General features: G+C 39.2%; 1 protein-coding gene across 1 annotated transcript in view; it reads right to left on the minus strand.

The window, feature by feature from the left end:
• Window positions 1-1,646: 1,646 nt before the first annotated feature.
• The window catches only part of egfra (epidermal growth factor receptor a (erythroblastic leukemia viral (v-erb-b) oncogene homolog, avian)), a 39,971-nt gene continuing 21,325 nt past the window's right edge, over window positions 1,647-20,292 (minus strand). Inside the window, exons 3-28 of the mRNA XM_051406174.1 lie at window positions 19,299-19,485; window positions 19,021-19,158; window positions 18,821-18,889; window positions 18,182-18,300; window positions 17,664-17,805; window positions 16,956-17,072; window positions 16,374-16,500; window positions 16,175-16,248; window positions 16,000-16,087; window positions 15,655-15,854; window positions 15,349-15,481; window positions 14,823-14,913; window positions 14,091-14,248; window positions 13,307-13,345; window positions 12,993-13,137; window positions 12,788-12,910; window positions 11,738-11,836; window positions 10,589-10,774; window positions 10,131-10,286; window positions 8,530-8,605; window positions 7,576-7,722; window positions 7,334-7,431; window positions 7,079-7,246; window positions 4,744-4,791; window positions 4,557-4,650; window positions 1,647-3,736 (exon numbers count right to left, since the gene is read on the minus strand). Of these exons, the coding sequence (XP_051262134.1) occupies window positions 3,393-3,736; window positions 4,557-4,650; window positions 4,744-4,791; window positions 7,079-7,246; window positions 7,334-7,431; window positions 7,576-7,722; window positions 8,530-8,605; window positions 10,131-10,286; window positions 10,589-10,774; window positions 11,738-11,836; window positions 12,788-12,910; window positions 12,993-13,137; window positions 13,307-13,345; window positions 14,091-14,248; window positions 14,823-14,913; window positions 15,349-15,481; window positions 15,655-15,854; window positions 16,000-16,087; window positions 16,175-16,248; window positions 16,374-16,500; window positions 16,956-17,072; window positions 17,664-17,805; window positions 18,182-18,300; window positions 18,821-18,889; window positions 19,021-19,158; window positions 19,299-19,485 (3,366 nt within the window). The 3' untranslated portion in view covers window positions 1,647-3,392. The remainder of the gene's footprint in view (window positions 3,737-4,556; window positions 4,651-4,743; window positions 4,792-7,078; window positions 7,247-7,333; window positions 7,432-7,575; window positions 7,723-8,529; window positions 8,606-10,130; window positions 10,287-10,588; window positions 10,775-11,737; window positions 11,837-12,787; window positions 12,911-12,992; window positions 13,138-13,306; window positions 13,346-14,090; window positions 14,249-14,822; window positions 14,914-15,348; window positions 15,482-15,654; window positions 15,855-15,999; window positions 16,088-16,174; window positions 16,249-16,373; window positions 16,501-16,955; window positions 17,073-17,663; window positions 17,806-18,181; window positions 18,301-18,820; window positions 18,890-19,020; window positions 19,159-19,298; window positions 19,486-20,292) is intronic.

A 20,292-nucleotide genomic window follows, 5' to 3' on the forward strand; every position in this document is an offset into this window, starting at 1 on the left:
CCTCTGATGTTTTTTTGTTTGGGGCGGAGACAAACTGTTGCCTCAGTGCTGCCACCAATCGACGCTGAGGACGCACTGCAGCTAAACCCCATAACTACTACTACTGGTCTACTCTACAGGCCCTGGAAATAGTTTTTAATTATCTTAATTTACACCCCTGGACGAAGAGCAATATTATAAAAAATAAAAGTAAAGAGATGGAAACTTATATGAACAAACAATCTATTATATTTCAGAAAGCAGGGAGTATTCCATTTGGGAATAATATCCTAAATTATTATTGTTGGCTTGAAGGGACTAACTTCCCCAACCTTCTTGAAATCATAGGAAAACTTGTGAATGCTTGTTGAAATCCTCTATGCCACGTTAAACAGAATATGATTAATATACTATTGAATGCCAAAATGAGAACAATTCTTGGTTGGTTACACCTACAGTGACATTGTCTTTATGCAGAATCTTTATGGAAATTACGATATTAGGATTATGATTTTATTATTAATAATATTATTATTAATAATAATAATAATAATAATGGGGAAATACCACAGCCATAAATATACAATTTCAAAGCCCTCACTTTTTATTAATGAAATCAAACATTGATCTCCTCTTTCAAAAGGAAGCCCGTTAACTATTGATGTGTGCTCTTATGTGTGTTTTTATGTTTTCATGTGAACACATCCTTGTGCTCTGTTACTGTTAATGATATGTTACTCCAAATAATGTTTGGGGAAACTGTCAATCCAATCCAAACTGATCAAAGCACACCCAAACAGTCCTGATGGAGCAGATTAGCTGAGTCTTTGTGTTAAACTTACATTAATGTTATCATATGAATGTTTTTTTTCCCCCTAACCTTGACTGTTGCTTGTTAAGATTTGAAGTTTTCAGCTGCTTTAGATCCAAACTCAACATCTGCAACCTATAATGCTTAAATACAACAGTTTTTCATCTCTAAAACCTGCAAAGACTGAACATAACCCTAATCCCTAACACCCCAACGTCTAACATCATCTTACCATCGTCAGTTTAACCACTCTGAAGTTTTAAATTGGTCAGAATCTGCTGTTCTGGCAGTTCTTTGAGCTTACAGCTTATTATAATTGGAAAGTTTAATATAACCTCAGGTGAACATTTAAATTTCACTTATTCTCTTATGTCCCGAACACAGCAGACAGCACCATATCTTGCGCTGGAAAGAAACCCCTTAATTAAAATGAATTACACCCTAGTTACAGTGAGTTAGCCACTGAATAGAAAACAACAAGTAGAGCTTAGCTTTGATCTATTGAAAATTAAAAGTCATTGTTTTATTGTGTACATTAGATAGTATGTATAGAATGAGGTTTTGTCCTCTAATGCTCAATCAACCTCTTTTATCTCATCAGTGGCAGTTTGTCCCAGCATGGTGGTCAAAAGCTGGTACTCACACTCTTAACTATAGAGCCTTTCAAATGTATGAGTGTGAACAGCAACACATCAGGGTGGATGCTGTTCTTGTTCCGCTGATTATCTGCTAAACGAATTTCATCAAGTTGTTACTTGAAGTGCATCAGCCGTCAAGATAAAAAGACTGAGTAGATTAGTGAATGCTTGGGTTTCCTGTATCTCACCCTTAACTTGTGAAAAACAAACAAGATGTATTTCCATAGAAAAGATTTATTCATGTTCACTTTTGAATGAAATCATCACAATTCAGGATTAAGTGCATATTCACGTATGATGTGACAAAACTGTGTACTGAGTATAAATTATAGGTGACTATTTTGGGGTATATTGCAGCATAATCAGCTGTTCTGTACATGTACCTGTGTAAAATCTGCAAAAGTAGGCTTATGGGTTGCTACAATAGTATATTCCTTTAAAACTAGGAATAATATTGGAAAAGTTAATGCTCTTGCAAGACTACAAGACTTTAAAGCTAAGAGCAGATTCATAGATATGGTGTCAACACCGTGTGTAAAACAACTTTAGTTAAAAAAATAGAAATAAATCAGACAAGGAAAAGTAGATAATATAGATACATTAGACTATAAACATTACTAGTTTCTGACTCGACAAAGAGCCATTCAAATAAAACAACTCACGTTTACAGGGAAAACTACATCCAATCTAAAAATTCAAACAAGTTACTTACATGACCTAAGACAGTTCAACAAGCATTTTTCTCTTCTATTCTGAAAGCAGTTTTTCCTGGTGATTTTTTTGTTGCCATGTCAACATGTTGATCAGTAAAAGAGAGTTTGTTACAAAAGATACTGTCTGCAGGAAGTCATCAGTAAGAAAAGGGCCAGAAAACGCTTCCTGGGTACACAAAGTACCGTGCTGATACAAAGCTCAGAGCTAAGCTAACTTTGTGGGTCTACACAAATATGCTTGGTGCTACAAGAGTGCTGCAGGCTTTCAACCGCAAAGCACAGCAGTGTGAATACAACCACAATCACATTTGCTATATTTACCATTACATTCTCTACATAGTTAGTGTGATACCATATATCAGGGGACACAGGAAACTTTCTTCTTTCAATCCAAGAAAGAACACAACCAGTTTGTAGTACATACAGAACTGTCTTAGAGCATAAAGTTAACATATTCAAATGTTACAATTCAACAGTATTCCCATTTAAACAGACTATACATTCTACACATTGCAACATTTTGTTTCCTCATTGACTCATCCTTTAGGATGAGTTTCGTCAGGCCACAGAGGACACCAACAGTCAAGCCATCATTTTACTTTTAAAACCTCGCTTTAAATCATCTTGACCACACCATGGAGAAATGTTGCGAGGCTTCAGCATCAAGCGAAAGCACCAGTGGGTGTTTAATTTCCAACATGTCAATACTGTTGACTAATTGTGTGTCTAACTTGTGATTCTACAACACGTGTACCTTAGGTTGTGTTTTGGGTTGAGCTGCCAGTTTCTGTTCTGTGCAACAGAGTTTCTGCCTCCTGAAAAGATGGAGGCGTTTACATTTAATAGCAGCCCCGTTGTGCACAACTTGTAGAGAGATTTTCACTTCTGAGATTTTTCTTTCACTTTCTGACAGGGGTTCCAACATGAAGGTGTCTGGTCCAGCAACTCTCAGTTCAACTGAGTCATGTACGAGTCAGTGTCAGTCCAGCTTTTAACATGAAAGAGTCATTTGGAGTTTGGTGGTAAGAAAAAACTCTTTGGAATGAGAGGGGTTTTGCGTGACAAGTATGACTGCATGCAAACAACACAGGAAGCTGTACAGAGTGCGTCCTGACTCGTTAAGACAGGATACAACATATATAGGATAATTGATGGTACCACTTAACTATGCTTTCCCAGCCAAGACGTCAATGCCCTTTCTTAATGGATCAGAAAACAGTCTGTTATTTCTTGTCTGTATCCACTATGTCCTCAGTCTGGGCCCAGGTACTCTGCGTTCTCTGCCGCAGGGATGTGTCCGTTGGCATGGGTCTTGAAGGTTGGAGTGAAATCCTGTTGGTAATCAGGGTTGTCTATGCTATTCTGGGGCTGGTATTTCTGAATGCTGTGGACCGTGCCGTTGGAAATGCCCAGGGGGATGGCGGGGGATGGAACGTCGTTGAGGTACTCAGGTCCACTGTTCCCGTTTTTAAAGCAGTTCAGGTACTCAGTCTCTGTGTCATCTGAAGAGATGGTGGGGAGGATGGTGCGGGGTGGACCGGGGTGCTGGTAGATGGGATTCATCATATCTGAGACTCCGTTGTGGTTCATGTAGTCTGTAAGAAAGTCAGTAACGTTAGCAAGGGCACTAGATAGTTTTCCATTAAGTGTATACACAGCTAAAAAAAAAAAACTAGAAGGCAGTTTATTATGAGACCATCAGACCAACAGACCATAATTGTGGTATTGCACATTTCAACCCATTAACTACAAATCATGTTATCATCGTCATTATTGTGACTTTGACTGGAAGACCTGCGTTACAAACTGGAGGGTCTAACAAGAAGATGCTATTGAGATTTGAGATTATGGGAACTGTAGGATTCAGTAGTTTGTGGAGCTTCATCCTTACTAGAACCTATAATTCATTATGTAACGTGACGCCTGCTACATAGATTTTGACTAATCTTTTAGAAATGTATCTCTCACAAATCCCCCAACTATAAAGAAGGGCTATACTAAATCAGTAGAGCCGCAGGTGGCGAAAATGTGGCTGATCTGAAAAATATTCCATCATAGTCAGCAGCTGACAAACAGAAACGCACCTGTATGGTGGTAATCTAATAAAAAAGGGGGCAGGTTCACAGGTTACACTATTACACTATTTTCATTTCAAATCCCCCCCCCCCCCTACAGTCACCAAGAATAAAGAATTATGCACTAATGGTCCTTTAAAAACATTGGAAGAAAGATTACACCAAATGGTTCAATGGTAAATGGTATATGTTCTTCAGCTGGGACATCAGTACAAAACTATAGCAATATTCTTCTTGTCCACTAGATGTCCCACTTCCTCACTGAATCAAACAAAGGGACAAGGGGAGAGCTTTACTGAAATTCATTAGAGTAGCGATTTTGAAGTAGGAGGATACTTGCCTGGAGCTGGCTGGAAGGCATCATCTAAAAATTTGTCTGTGGGGTCAGGAATATACCGGAGAACGATACTTCCATCTCTGCTCGGGAGCCCATTCTGCAAAAATAGGACAGGTTTTTAGGGCTGTGGCCCTAAAAATAACACAGTAATTTCCTTTAAATGCAGTTTAAAGGATTTACTTTCTCTTACCAATAAGCCATTTCTGCTGTGGCATGTTCCAATGCTACTGTTGAAGCTCTGCAAAGTAGACAATATAAAGTTGAGTTAATGTCTCGTGATGACAGCGAATGCAGAGCAGGAAATTGTGTTTTATAGATCCACAAATTATATAAACTATATAAAATATGCCTCCATTATCCATAAAGAAGACATGAAGTGAATAAAGGTTTAAGATGTAACAAAACAATACTCTGTTGTGCTCAATTTTTGATTCTGCAAATCCTTCATCGTTATTTATCTTTTACTTTGGTTGTCTTGGATTCTGACTTCCGTCTTTTATTTATAGTTTTTCTGAAGCAAGTGTGTTTCATTTGGTCAATGTGAATTATTTTAAAGCCTCTCAGGGGACAATAAGTTCCCTTTGAATAGTGATAGTAATATGTTTTTATGGTGCCCGAGGAACCATAGCTGTCATCTCAGAACAAGCCGATGAGGATCAAAATAAATGTCCACCGAGCAGATTCATATTCATTCAGGCTATGTGACAGGTTTTGTTGTGTCTGTCATATTCTCAAGTCAAAGAACTGTGAACGGCCTTAAAACCATGGAAACCGAGCAAATGAAGAGAAGAGAGTGACAGCTGTGGCAATGCAATTACTTCCAACAAGAAAAGGAAATTAAACACGCTGAAGGAGCGACCATGTGTAAAAAATTTCTCGACCCACTGTGGGCCTTGCCCCAACAGTGATATTACAAAAGCAGGCTTATGCTGAGCTTTTGTTGGACAAAGATTTCAAAAGGTTCGCCTGGTTGCCTGCAAAGGTAATCAAACTTTAAAGCTTATATGAGCTAACCAGGCTGTCTGTGGCCGGCAATGATCCCAGGTAGAAAAGCCAGACCTACGCATGGCCTTCACTGAACCTAAGGTGGAATAGTTCTGCTCATTCAGCTCTCATCAATCAAAGGGCACCTGGGAGGAAACGTGGGAGAGGAGATGATGATGAGGACGAGGGGGTAGGGTCAGGAAGAGGAGAAATGGTCCCAGTGGTGACTGTTAAACAGAATGAGGGCAACTGGGGTCAGGAAGGTTCAGGCCAGGTGCTACTGGCCTCCTTGGTTCAAGTCAGAACAATTAGTTTAACTCTCGGCGCTGTATGATCACCCAGATTCAGTCGAATAGTCAGTGTTCCGCTTCTGCTGCTTCAAAGTGAAAGGTAATTACCTTCAACGAGGTAGAAAAAATGACTCACTGGTTGATGATTTATGCAGAAATCCCATTTCCCAAAAGACGAGTTAAAATAGAACAATTACATTTTCAAACAATTGACTGCATGTTGGTTAAGTGTTGGACTGCTGGTGCAATTTCTTAATAAATGAACGCTGCTTCCTGCCTCCAAAGCAGCTGGTATTCCTCTGTCACTGTTTGGATAGAGAAGGTCAATGCGAGTGGCTCTGGTGTGTGTGTCTGTAGTAAAGGTATCTGTTCTTCAGTGCATGTACCAATTAACTTTTTTTTCCCGTTGACCCTGTCACGGCTAAAGTTTACAGCATAAAGTATTGTGACAATATTCTGGCTCATTCTGGCTGAATCTCTTTATGATTGGTGGATTAGGTCAACAGCTGCTACAGTTTAAATGTAACTGTAGCCCATTTTCTAATGTAGTTGTAGAATTGGCCTTTTGTTCATATATAAGTACTTTTACATATATACCATAGTCTTTACAGTATATTTCATTTTATGGGTCTTTCTCTGTCTCTTTCTCTGCTATTATCTAGCACTTTGGTTTATTTAATACTTTTTTCTTTTTGAAATTTACTCCAGCATTGAGTGCAGTAGTGTCCTAGACGACACCTTTTAATATTAATGACAGCACACTATTAGGCCAGTCAGTGTACTTTATAATAATACTGTAGGTGGACAATCAAACAAAATATAATAATAAGTAATATAGGGTACATTTTCAGTAAAACTACACCACCTTGTGGAAGTTCTACATATACAGGAAGTCAGTCAGACTCAGAGACCACTCATGTTAAATTATTTTGCTGTTCTGAGCATGATTGGTTGCCTACAGTAATTATATGACAAAAAATGCACTTCTTTTCTTGGAGTGGTGTGACAGCACTGGCTTTTAAGGTTAATTTAAAATGTTGTCTTTAAAGGCATTTAGGAGGATTTATGAAATATCAGCAGCGGTATGGTTTTTTTTTAGGAAATTCTTTGTGATAGGATGCGTCATTCAATCAGCTTTTGACAAAATCTTAACCGTGGCACCACAAATGTCACCTGAGACAGAAAGGCAGACTGACGGACACACCCAATCCAAAACCTTTCATTAGATTTTTTTTATAGGAAGTAGCTTACTGTGGAGTGAAGCAGCGGGGTGTGGGAGGTGCTCGGGCTGCTGAAGAAGCCACGTTGTGGCACCAGGTACTCGTCTGCATCCACGGCGTCCTCCATGTCCTCCCCGCTGATGAGGCTGCGGTACAATTTAGTGTCTGTGGGACTCGGCAGGTGCATGCAGTCATCACCCTGGAATAGAAATACAGTGTTCAATAGGTTACTACAATCCATCATCAAATCATATTGAAGACTGTTATATCTGAGGTAAAATTATACCTGAATGACCAGATAACGAGAAGGATCGCGAGCCATCTTTGTAAACTCAGCTATTAGTTCCCGGAAACGAGGTCTGCTATCTGCATCAATCATCCAACCTGTACACACACATCACCAGATATCATCTTAAGACTAGAAGATAAGATGAAACACATTATCTGTGGGATAATGATCAGAAAGGAAAATATCATGTCAATGCACTTGACAGCAGAGGGTTTTAACCAACATAACACCAAGCTTACATTTCACCATAATCATGTAGACATCTATGGTACAGATTGGTGGTTGAGGCAGTCGCTCCCCTTTCTCCAGGACCCCAGCTATTTCACTGGCTGGAATCCCATCATATGGTTTGGTCCCAAATGTCATCAGCTCCCAGACTGTTACACCTAGAGAAAGGAGGACAGTTGGTATATGTCAGTCAGACAAGCTGTCATTCACTTTGTTTTGCTCCCAATAAAAGAGAAGAAATGAAAGTGACAGGATGTAAGCTTTCCAAATAACACACAGCATCAAAATAGAAATGTTGACAAATTGGCTCTGCTTGCAGGAGTGGGAGTTAGCAGGATGCATCTCTGTGTTGGAGGAACTGAAGAAGGGAAAAGGAGGAAAGGAAGCCAGTCCCTTCTGCCAGGGTCTACTGATGCTTTTGCCATATTGAGCGGAAGGCATGATCAAACCCTCGGGAAAAAGAAGATTTGGAAGCTGGCCTACACAAGAAAGCTGTGCTGTGTTTGTTTTCTATATGAGAGTGTGTGTGTGTGTAGGCATCTGTGCATGTGTGTTTATGTGAACATGAACCATTTATGTGGGTTGACACAACAATTGTCCATCTGAGACTGCTGGTGTGTAGGTGTGTGCTACCAGCCTCCAAAAATTGCAGAAGCTAGCAAGATGTTCTCCCTTCTCATTTTCTGTTTTAAAATGTTGACAAGCCTTATTAGATCCAAGAACAACATCCTATCAATCTTCAAAATGGCTTTCCTCTTTTCGCCGCACTCGCTGTTAAAAAACTTGATTTAGCAATGAATAAATATTTCTCCAGTGAGACTGTCACCAATACTCAGGAGAACAGAACTCAGCTGTTTTACATATCTGAAGTTACACAAGGATCTCAATCTGCATTGCAAGCAGGATTCGTGCCTCACTGGGTTAGAGGTAGAGCATGTGTTAATATCCCAAAGCGCAAGACTTACCATAACTCCATACATCACTCTGGTGTGTGTATGTTCTGTTCAGGATGGATTCAAGAGCCATCCATTTAATTGGTACCTGTGGAACAAAAAGTTGTAATTTAATAATCTATTTAATGATAATAATGATATAAAGGCACAACCATAATGTTCCTTTGAGTACATTTGGACAATAAGCTGAGACTGGAACAATAACACACAAGATATTCTGGCAGATCACTTTTACTGGCAACATTTGACATGCCTGTGTGTTTTTTTTTTAAAAAGAGGGATAAAGAGAAGATGAATTAGCTCATTGAGCCAGCAGCCTCAACTGTGGCCACCGGACTCTCAACAGCAATATCTGGAATAGCCTTTTAACATGAATAATGACTTAATTTGTACCCTAATTACATCTAGTCAAAGTACTGTAGTGCTTTCTTAAATGTAAGTGTAATGTAACTGTACTGTCCCCTAGTGGTGCAGAATTGCAATGGTCACGTAAAAATCCACATTTTATCATTAAGTCACTGAAAAAGCTAACATTTTTTGGTACCGCTTTCAATTTATAGGAGATGAGAAACAGTATGCTGTCCTCACACAAAGTGTGTCAGACAAAGTTAAAAAAATAATTTCAGGGATGGTTTGCTGCATATGGATTAAGTCCCATACTAAAGATGATTAACTGTCCCTCCCTCAATCACAAGACTCAATTCCTGTCAGGAAAACTGTTATGTTTAATTAACAACATGTTTCAGAATGAAAGAACAACAATTGAAGGAAATCTCAACAGTAGCAGGTGTCTGTTTTTGACATCCACCTTTGTCCAGATGAATTTCAAAGAACAGGACTGTCTCCAAATCTGCACCTCTGGTGAGCAATAAAATCTCTGGACAGGAACCGAATATTGTATTACATTACCAGTCAAAATGATTTTATCATCTGTTTGGAAATAAATAATAAATCACACATGTTGTTCTGATAACATAATAAGTTAATAATGATAGATAGATAGATAGATAGATAGATAGATAGATAGATAGATAGATAGATAGATAGATAGATAGATAGATAGATAGATAGATAGATAGATAGATAGATAGATAGATAGATAGATAGATAGATAGATAGATAGATAGATAGATAGATAGATAGATAGATAGATAGATAGATAGATATTATTGATCCCAAGCTGGGAAATTGCAGTAATAGGTAATAATAGGACATTCTGTAATATAATTTACTTTACTGTATTATGGGAAAAACATTATTGGGTACTACTTTTCTGTGTGGAAAATACTGCTTTCAGTTGCACAAACAAATATTGATAAGAGAAGGAATTTATCTGATTTGTCATTTCTTGTAGAACACAGTTCACTGACAAAACTATTTATACTACACCACTTGCATAAGATATAATCTAGAGCAAAACTACAAATTAATTCATCTACACAAAGTCATCTGTCTAACAAGCATAAAATTTGTCACAGGCTATAAATACACGAATAAAGTTGTTCATATTTAGGCCTACAAAATACTATAAAACTTAAAGTGAATTTTATGTGTTTTTGAAATATTCAGGACAGACAGAATGACACTTTATACTACTTTAATCTCTAACCAACCTTTCCACCATCTGCACGGTACTCTTTCTCATCTGCATTGAGGAGTTTGGCCAGACCAAAGTCAGTGATCTTGACATGTTGAGGAGTCTTCACCAGAACATTTCTCGCTGCCAAGTCACGGTGTACCAAGTGGCGCTCCTCCAGGTAGTTCATACCCTTTTGTCAAACAAACGATGAAGTTATTACATAAGCGCCTCACATCTGATACATTGATATACTGGTCATCATCACCTGTTGAGTCATACTATTCAACAGTATTTCTCAGCAGTTACAGGCAGCATGTACTGTTCTCTTTCTGTATGACTAAAAAAAGCCTACACAGACATGGGATAAACAGTATTGTTACTGCCAGTAAACAACATCGACTTGTTTGTATCTTGGTCACTTAATATGTATAGTGGGTGTGTAAAACAGAACCTGTCATGTAACTTGAAGCCTTTACACGGTTTCTCTCTTACCTTGGCGATCTGCACACACCAGTTAAGCAGGTACTGGGAGCCGATATTGTCCTTGTTCTCTTTGACATAGTCCAGCAGGCAGCCATAGGGCATCAGCTGGGTGACGAGCTGCACTGTGGAAGTCAGGCAGATGCAAAGCAGACGACACACGTGGGGGTGTTCCACGCTGGCCATCACATAAGCCTCCTGTGGTGCACATGAAGACACACAAAAAATAATGTTGTTCAGCAGTCATACCCAGCCAAGCATATTTTATGTGGCTCAGCTGAAAGCGTTATAACAGGAAAGCGAGTTAAAGAAAAAACCATGGCGATAATCAGCAGTTCCTACAAGTAGAGCCATGCAAACAGCACTTCAAACTGAGCTTTATTTAGTAGTGTTCTGTCATGAGCGCATTAATTGTACCCCAAATATTTTCTACGTGCTTATTACAGTATCAGAAATGTTCAGTAAATAACCATTTGATTGTTAGGAGCTCTGTAATTTAGACAGTCTGACGAGAAAAAGGCTTCAAAGAACATTTAAAAGCGAGCCTCTGCCCTTAGGCCATGAAGTTCAGAGGACATGCTGTGTCCACCACAACTTCCAGATACACAATGACTGAGCAACAAGACCACAAAATCACAGGATCTAAGATGCCCATTCAGCTGTTAACGTAATGCATTTTACACAGGCTGCTTTCACAGCGCGGCTACAGGACTGCATTCCTTTGCAGAACACCTCAGCCTTGGATTACACATCAACGCCCACGCACAGCCATCCAATGAATTAATCCCATTTCCTACAGCCCCATAAGAGGGTCACCATGTGGAAACATGACACATTCTTCTTTAGAAGGTGAATTAGTAGTCATTAGTTTCAAATAAAGTTGCATGTGCTATAAATTAGACTATACATTACAGTTAACTTGACATCTGGGATGCAATAATTGTCACTCACTTTGCGCAACACATTGAGGTACTTCTGAGCCTTTTAATCCAGTGAAAATATTGTGATAATTCCAAAACTAAATATGCATAGTTTTTTATATTTCCACTGTCATTTCCCACCAGCAGCACACACTTTACTGAAGGCTGGGAAATAACATTTCAAATGAATGGCTTTTAGTTATGACTCAGTATAATGTACCACATAAATCAGTAAACTTACGTCCAAGATCTCTTTGTTTGCTTTTCGTGATGTGGCCTCTCTCAAAACCTTGATGGCCACTGGGATCTTCACATCCTCTCCCTCTGGAACCCACAGGCCCTGTATGGACACAGGTGTGTTATTTTATATTCTCTAATTACAGCAGAATTATGTGCATAGAGACAAATGTTAGCGTATACAGTACAATTACAAATGCTGACATCTACTGTATGTACTAGGTGAGTACAACCCCACCCCCTAACACTTATACTCTCCACTTAAAATGTTGTACTGTAATGTATATGAAAACTTATCACCAGTTCTAAAATATAATGGAACAGTAAATAGAATAAAAATTATATAATTATGAATGCAGGATTTGACCTGTATTTTTTACAGCGTGATGTTGGCAGTTTGACTCATTCTTTCACTAATGACCAAAGCTAACCTTAGCCTTCACAACTAAATGGCTAATCCCAACCTTTACCCCTTAACCATAACTTAAACCCAATTCCAACCTTAAACCTAGAACCAAGTCTTTATCCTCAAATAGACCTTTGAAAAAATTGCTTACTTTCCAAAAAACTGTCAAGGTCTAAAACTCAAATTGGTCCTCACAAAGATAGAAATTCAAGAACACACATGCACAATTGTTTTTGTACTAAGAAAACTGTTTTGACTTACATTCTCTGTCTGGGGATTTACCCTGACCTTAACCTAAAAGCAACCCTAAAATAGATGGTTAACTTTGTAGAGACTAGCCTTTGTTCCCGTATTCAAAATATTCAAGTCCCCTCAATGTCACTGTGTAAACACACAAAAGTATGTGCGTACACACACAGCACTGAAAGTGTGAGTGGAGTCACTCATGCATGATCTGGCAAGTTGAAAATGTGTCTTTTAATTGAAAAATTGACAACAGATGTAGATGAGCGAAAACACTGACGGGTGTTGGTTATGTAAACTTGGCATATACAGTACTCCTGAGCTCCAGCTTCAGTAAAGCTCAGTGCTGGAGTGTAATTTTGACAACAAGGTGTTTTGAGACACGAATCTGAAGCGTGTTATTACCTTGTAAACTGTACCAAAAGCTCCTGATCCCAGCACTTTGATTTTCTTAAATTCAGGCTCCTTCAGGATCCGCAGCAGAGCCTGGTTTGGTGCCTCTCCACTTGGAGTCAAAGGTTCAACCAACTGGAAAAGACGGATTGAATATCTTACATACTCTCTTGCAAACAGTACAGCTTATATCCCTGTAAATTAACCCTCATCTTACCGCTCTCTCTTGGAGAAGTCTGCGCATGGTTCTCTTCCTCTTGATGTGGCGTCGGCGTAGCAACACGAAGACAGACAGGGCCGCAATAAGAACAGCCAGCAGTCCACCAACTACACCAGCCGCAATCATGGAAAGACCAGAAGGGCTGAAAGACAGGTGGAAGCTGATTTAAAAATGCAGATAGAAAACAGAGCACATTTACAAATTCAATAAACAAGGAGAGGAGGAGGAGGAGATTAGATTTAGAATGCAGAACTTAGGCAAACTCGGTGTATACTTCAGCATCAATTATCAGTGTTACTGTATTTACTTACCTTTTATTCTGGCAGCCTTGGAGACCAGCCCCATTGCACCTGTAAAAGAATCAATGCAGAGAATGCTTATCGTCACTGTGCTTTCACGCTGGAAATTCATCAAGTCATCAGTAGATTCCGAACATATTTAATTTAATGAAAAACTGTTCAACTGTGTGAGTGCAAAAAAGATGCCAGGAAAAGTTGTGGAAAATTCTTTATCATATTTGTCTACATAAAAAGTTGCACAAGACAAAAGCTCATCAACACAGCGCCTTGCAGTGGATTAAAGGACATTCTGTTATCCCTGAACCACTTCCCTCATTACTCATCACTATACCGACCAGCCACCACCATGGCTGAATGTGGATACTCCATCAATGTGAACATTAAGTCTGCTTTCCTTTCTTTCTCAGTTAATTTCTTCTTTTCTATAATGCAATGTAGACCTTTATCCATTGAATACTGAACTGAATGGAAACCAATGCAAATCAAAGTAATCAGAAATCTCTAAATTATGGTATCAATATATACATTTCTAAATTAGCAAAACTGTCAAATCAGTGGTATTTTCCTTTCATCTTAGTCCACAACATCTCTCCTAAATTGTCCGATTTCATCACCAATCTCGGCAAAAATTGCTTCATATTGAAAGCCGACCTCGCTCTCCAATCTGTGCCAACAGAACCGCAGCTGATCCTTCTGGCTTGGATTAAGTTACTGCATCAACATTACGACAGACAAATGTTTGCAACACAGGGAAAATGTAGAGCCAGTTCTCAGGTTGGCTGAACAATGCTCTTACCCCTGAGTGCAGTTTTCGTGGCATAGCTGGCACACTTTATTCTCATCCACATATTTCCACACTAGCATGTCGTCCTCCCCTGGCATGCCTTGGGGACAGCGAGACACACAGAACAGTCCATCCTGGAAGTTGGCACACTTTGTACAGTTTCCAGAACCCTGAAAGTAAAAAAAAAAGACTGTTTACAACTCTCCTGAGAGGAGTAGTAAATATTATGTAAACTGCACTGTCTCATAGTAATAATTTCTCACACCAAGCTGCACCCATCCTCCTCATAAAGATGCAAATGTTCAGAGATGAAAACACACCCAGAAATGTTAGGTTAGCTTTAGGTTTAGGTCACTACAACTCTGTTCTCTGAGACACTTATCATAATCAAGTGCTGCAATTTAATATGGTCTATTTTCAATAATGATACCCCACATTTCCAAGAGTTACTTCTAACAATGGGGATTGAATGTATTGTTTTCAGTCAAAGATTGGATTATGAGTGTATAAAAGTAGAATAGATCACACAGCAACACCCCTCATCCGAAACAGGACATGCCCTGTGGCTGCAATGGATTTCAGGCTGTGTAATTGTTCATTTGTGGTGCTCTCTGATTCTGAGTGACTGATACAGAAACATTTTAGATTCATAAATAATGTTCTACGGTAGTTCAAGTGTTGGGTGGGAGGTTTTGTTTTTTATGGATGTTTGTAATAATAGTTTAGTTGTTGTGACACACATACAGGCCCACTGCAGGTTGCAGTCCCATTCACGCGTTGACACTCGGGGTGACACTCCATGCAGGTTTTATTGACGATGGCCTCCCTCGGCTCTCTGCAAAAACAACAGCAAAGCTGACAGACTCTCACTGCTGGTGCACCACATTTCAAACAGTTACATGTGAAGTGAAATTCTTGATCCCCTTGTTGAGGGCATAAGTTAAATTGTAAGCATGTTGAAATTCAATGTTTGACAGAGATCTGCAAAGGTAAACAGATATGAGTGAATGTGCCATTTCAGCTGAAATGTTATTCTTATGTATACTGGAGGTTTACCTTCAAAATACCTTGGATCATATTAGTTTTTACATTTGCTTCAATAACAAATCCCCAACTCATCTAATGTCATAGTCTGGAAATGCTTGTGGTATGAAAAGGAGTTAACTGTACAGCAAACAGATCGGATGTTAAGGCTGTTTGTTTGTCTAAAATAAGAAACACTGCATTTCAGAGCTTAAAAGGCATTAAAACCCAAAGATTCCTCCCTTACCCCTCCAGGATGTTGCAGGAGTCAACACAGCTCCCATCACGGCTGTAGTCACGGCAGGCAAAACACATGTCCGGGCCGGGGCCCCAGCAGCCGTCCGTGGTACACTTCCTGTCGCATGTGTTGTTCCTCAGAGCTGAAAACAAACATACAATCTCAAAAAGATATCTTTCCCGCATAATTATCCAATTTTGAAATTAGATTCCATTAATTAAATCTGGCCTGTGCACTACGTAATCAGAAGCTACAAAACAAAACAACAAAAGGATCTGACTAAATCGGTGTGGGAAAAAACTAAATTCAATTCACCACATGTGTCAGCATCAGCATTTTCCTCTATGGTAGCACTTTGGCTTTCTGATTTAAAGAGCTTCGTCCAGTGGCTTTTGCTGGTGTAGCATAGGTTCTTGTTCTTCATGATGAACACGTCTCCATCACTGATTTCTTTGAGTGACCGAAGGCCCAGGTGATCGATACTGAGTTGATTTATAATCAGACTGCGGCTACCACTACAAAAAAGAAAAAGATGGAACAGGAAGAGAAGAAGAAAACTTTTTATGATAGCCTTGAATAATACTCAGTTCTTGAAAAAGACATTAATTTCTTGTGGTTCAGTGGTTGTGAATCTACAGGGGGTCTTTATAAGGAACATACCGCTTAGTTCGTCCTCGAATGATCTCCAGATTCTCAAAAGGACTGAGTGAGCTCATGTTCTCTGGCCATATTTGAATCAACAAGTGTCCTAAAACAACAAACGGATTGTTAATAATAAATTTTTTTAGTATGCATTTAGTGTGTCATGCATTACTCAGGTATTATGCAGTCTTACCAGTAATTTCTTTAACTGTCTTAAACACATCAAGCTGGGAATGATGCATCTTTGGTGTTTTGGTGAATGGATCTCTGCAAATAACAAGAATGTACATTTTATCTGCCACGGGTGAAAGGTGCCCGATAATCTACTGCAGTTGATACAGGTGATATAGATAAGCATAAATGCTCTAACACTGTTAATGTCCTTGACTTACCCATGAACTGTTGGGTGGAGGATAGCAATGTTACCATGGATGTTTGTGCAGTTTTTAAAGGAGTCAATATTGGTGGCATTGACAGCCAGGGTGTTAGCCAGGTGTCCTGTCCCAAGTCCGTCACACACTGTAAACAATGAAGAAAACAAATATCACCACAGATACTATTTTAAAACCCTTCACCTCACTCTAGTTTTGGTATTAGGCTAAACCAAACTTTGAAAGTATCAAAATAATCATAAAGCCAGCAGTATATTCCCTTAAAGTGGTGTATTATTATATAAGAATAAAATTGGATTATTACTTGATGCAGTGAAAATAAAAGTAGCAACAGTGTTTTAGTTTAGCGTGAAGACTGGAAACCAGCTAGTCTGCCTCTGTCTAAAGATAACAAAATCCATCTACCGGCACTCTAAATATAGCTTTACTATACTATATATATGTCGTAGCTCAAGCTCAAGTACCTTTGAATTGTAATTAAGTACAGTACTTGAGTCAATGTACTTATTTGTGTTCCACCACTACAAACTATATTGTGTACATGAGTCAAAAATGTTGCCCAGTGATAGCTTAACCCCCTACCTTTTGGACATAGTCCTTCACACTTGGCACACTTCCTGATTCCTCCCTCGTCCACCTCATATGTGTTACCACTGCATGTCCGCACACACGCTCCTTGATCAGTCACAATGTAGTTATCTGGAATGATTGCAAAATACAAGCTGTTTACTTCATAATCATAAAATATTCAACATTTACAGATTGAATATTAAAGTATCTGAGCCGAAAAAGAAACGCAAACAAAGATTAAAACCAATGTATTTTTAAGCAGTAATAACTTGTGTGGGTTATACCAACAGTATTACTATAGGTACATAATAATGCTGCAGGCCAGTAATACTAGGACAGACCTGTGGAAGTTAAACTGAGAAAGAACAGTGTTGCATTAACAGGCCCTGAAACTCAATCATTTTCTTTCTGTGTTTATACAGTTTATAATTAAACTGAGACTAACTGTAACTATTGAATGTCTAACAACCCTGAAGGACAACCTGGGCACTTGTTCAGCATACCACAATGTGAAAAAGCTCATAATCATGCATGATGTGTTTCATAGTGGCCAGTGAAGCCTTCTAGTTTTATTTTATTTATATTGACTGTCAAGACAACAGCTACAACAGTGCATGCTTTTATATAAAGCAATAAATATATCAGTGTCTGAGAGGATGAAACGTTTATTAACAATCAAAAAAATTGAGAATAAGTTTCTCTGTTTATAGTCGTTCTTACGTGGGCAGGTCTTGACACAGGTGGCCCCGAAGTTGTACTTTCCATGTGGGTTGGGTACCAGCTGGTGCAGGTTGGGGTCGTAGCGCATAAGGCCCGGGCAGGAGTCCTTACACACCCCTTCGTCCTGGAAGTCCCGACAGACCTGCAGCACAAACAACAGTCATCCAGTACACTGGGACCATAACAGAGCCCCACACTAATGATAACACTGCATTCCTCTATCACAGCCTAGGCTTAATCTTTAGAGCTGCACAGAGAGGGAGAGTAGACGCTAATACTCAAGGCACTGCCAAATGAAAGATTTAATCAGGACTTGCATGTCTCATTGGTACTGAAACTAATAACAAGACTTCTGATCATAAAAACAGATGCTGCTGAGTGAGGGCTTTGTTTTGTTGGAGGCTTCTCATCCAAATTTGATGCAGAAGTATGCGTTTTGTTGTTTAAGCTCGACTCCTCCCCAGCTCCTTAATCATATCATTACTCTTCGCCCCCATACCGAGGTGTCTTTCTCTCACCAGACAGTCGGTGGCCCGCGGTCCTGTGCAGCCCGCAGCACAGTGCTCATTACAGCAGTCGCTGGGTGATATTCCATTGCATCTCTTAGAGCACTGCTCTGCACAGTTCAGCTTTGTTACTGGAAAAAAAGAATGGGACAGAGTCAGTGGAATGACCTGTAGCAACTATTTAACATTTATTTTTGTCATATTAAATGCAAATCATAACATTCTGCATGTTCAAATACTGAGCTTGTTTGCACAACTTGCTGTTGAAACTATGTAGTGAAAATGCAGTGAAAATGTTAATAACCAACAAAGTAATGCAAAACATTAACTATGCCAATCACTTTAACAATCCAGCTTTGCCCCTCTGTTTATCTGTACTTATTTCTGTACTTCTGATGCAACACCTGAATTTCCCTCTGGGAAACAACAGAGGTCTTATCTTATCTTATATATCCCAATATGAGGGGAAAGAGACATCCATTGTTACAGTAGAGAAATATGGCAAACAGTTTTTTGTGTTTCACCACACCATAAAGATAAACAGTACTAAAAATAAAATATGAATTAGGCATTACAGATTTCAGCTTTACAGCATAGTTTTATTAAACAGATCTGACTGAATTCAGTGTGTTCAATTCAATCACAACTCACAGGTCTGACAGTTTTGAGCACCAGATGCCCAGCATGAACCATTGAAGCAGCTTGAGTCGCATTGCTTACCTGGAAAAGCAGAACACAAGAAATTAACAGGGTAAAATGTTTAGTTCACACGCTTGAAATTCCTTAAAACTGCACAAATAAACTGAAGTACTTTGCAATTGAGGCCTTCTGCTGTGGAATGTATTACTTACAAAATGGATTCCTTTTTTTGCCGGCCACTGGGAGCTCCATGCTGGGATTGTTTTCAGCATTGACAATATCATACCACTGTATGGTTTCCACATTGCACAGCCGGTTGTTCCAAAACTTAACACCTCCTTTAAGAATTTCTGCAAAAGAAAACTAATACGTTAATCCTATAGAAGTACACCAATTGATTTTCACAACACATCAATATTTTTATGCCTCATAAAAATTTTTGGAGAAATTCTGTCACAGAAAATAGAAAAAATGGGAAAGATGGACTGACCTGTGAGCCTAGTCAGAAGAAGCTCTCTGGAGGCCTGACCTGAAGTTTTGTTAAAATTGGCAATCACAGCAAGAGCAAACTTTCCTTCATAGAGCGAATGACCACGAATGATGCGCAGGTTCTCCAGAGGAATCCTGGGCACCATGTTGAGTGCAATCAGCACATAGCCACCCACTTCTTCAATAGACTGTGGAAGAAAAAAATAGAGAATAGTGCAAAAGGCTGCTGATACATAATGAAAGGTGATGTTCTTTTTACATCTTTACTAAATAGAGCATTTTCCTTCACTGTACACAGCTGTGAGTCAAATGCAAATATATGTACAGGAGGTGGTTAGCTTTAACATCTTGACTAGTCCCTACAGGTCTTTCTCTCGGGCTGCATACAGTCCCTACCAGTATCTTACCTGAGAGGCAAAGCTCAGGACAATACAAAAAAAAAAAAGTACAAAATGTTCTTGCTATCACTTATTGCAAAGAGCATACAGGAACAATTGCAGAGGACCTTGATGTGCATATCAACATTTTTATCAACTCAGTTTCTTTCATGTGGATTATCCCAGCTGGACCGTAAGCAGACTCTAATTAAAGCGATTTTATGTAAAAGCAATGGGGACAAAATTAGGATCCTGAAAATGAAGGGAGCCATGCCCCCCTCCTCACTGATGGAACTACTGCATGATATCTGCTGACTGTATGTTATTCTGTGTATGCATGTGAGTGGGTGGTCCCTTGTGACATCTGCCCAGTGTTCACAACCTTCTCGTTACAGTTGGGGTTCAAGCAAAGCTCCAACCGGAGCGTCATAAACACACTGAATCATCCGTCACTAAATATTCCCCACTCATTTTAATTATCTGTACTGAAGCGCTAAGGGCAGTGCAGCGCCTGCAAAGATGCAGGATAGATTGTCTGGCAAACTAGCTTTAGACCACCAAAGTGACAAAGAGAAAAAAATGTGTAAAAGAAACCTTCTACACATCTGTTATGTGCTT

Source organism: Dicentrarchus labrax, unplaced genomic scaffold, assembly GCF_905237075.1.
Source record: "Dicentrarchus labrax unplaced genomic scaffold, dlabrax2021, whole genome shotgun sequence".
NCBI lineage: Eukaryota > Metazoa > Chordata > Actinopteri > Moronidae > Dicentrarchus > Dicentrarchus labrax.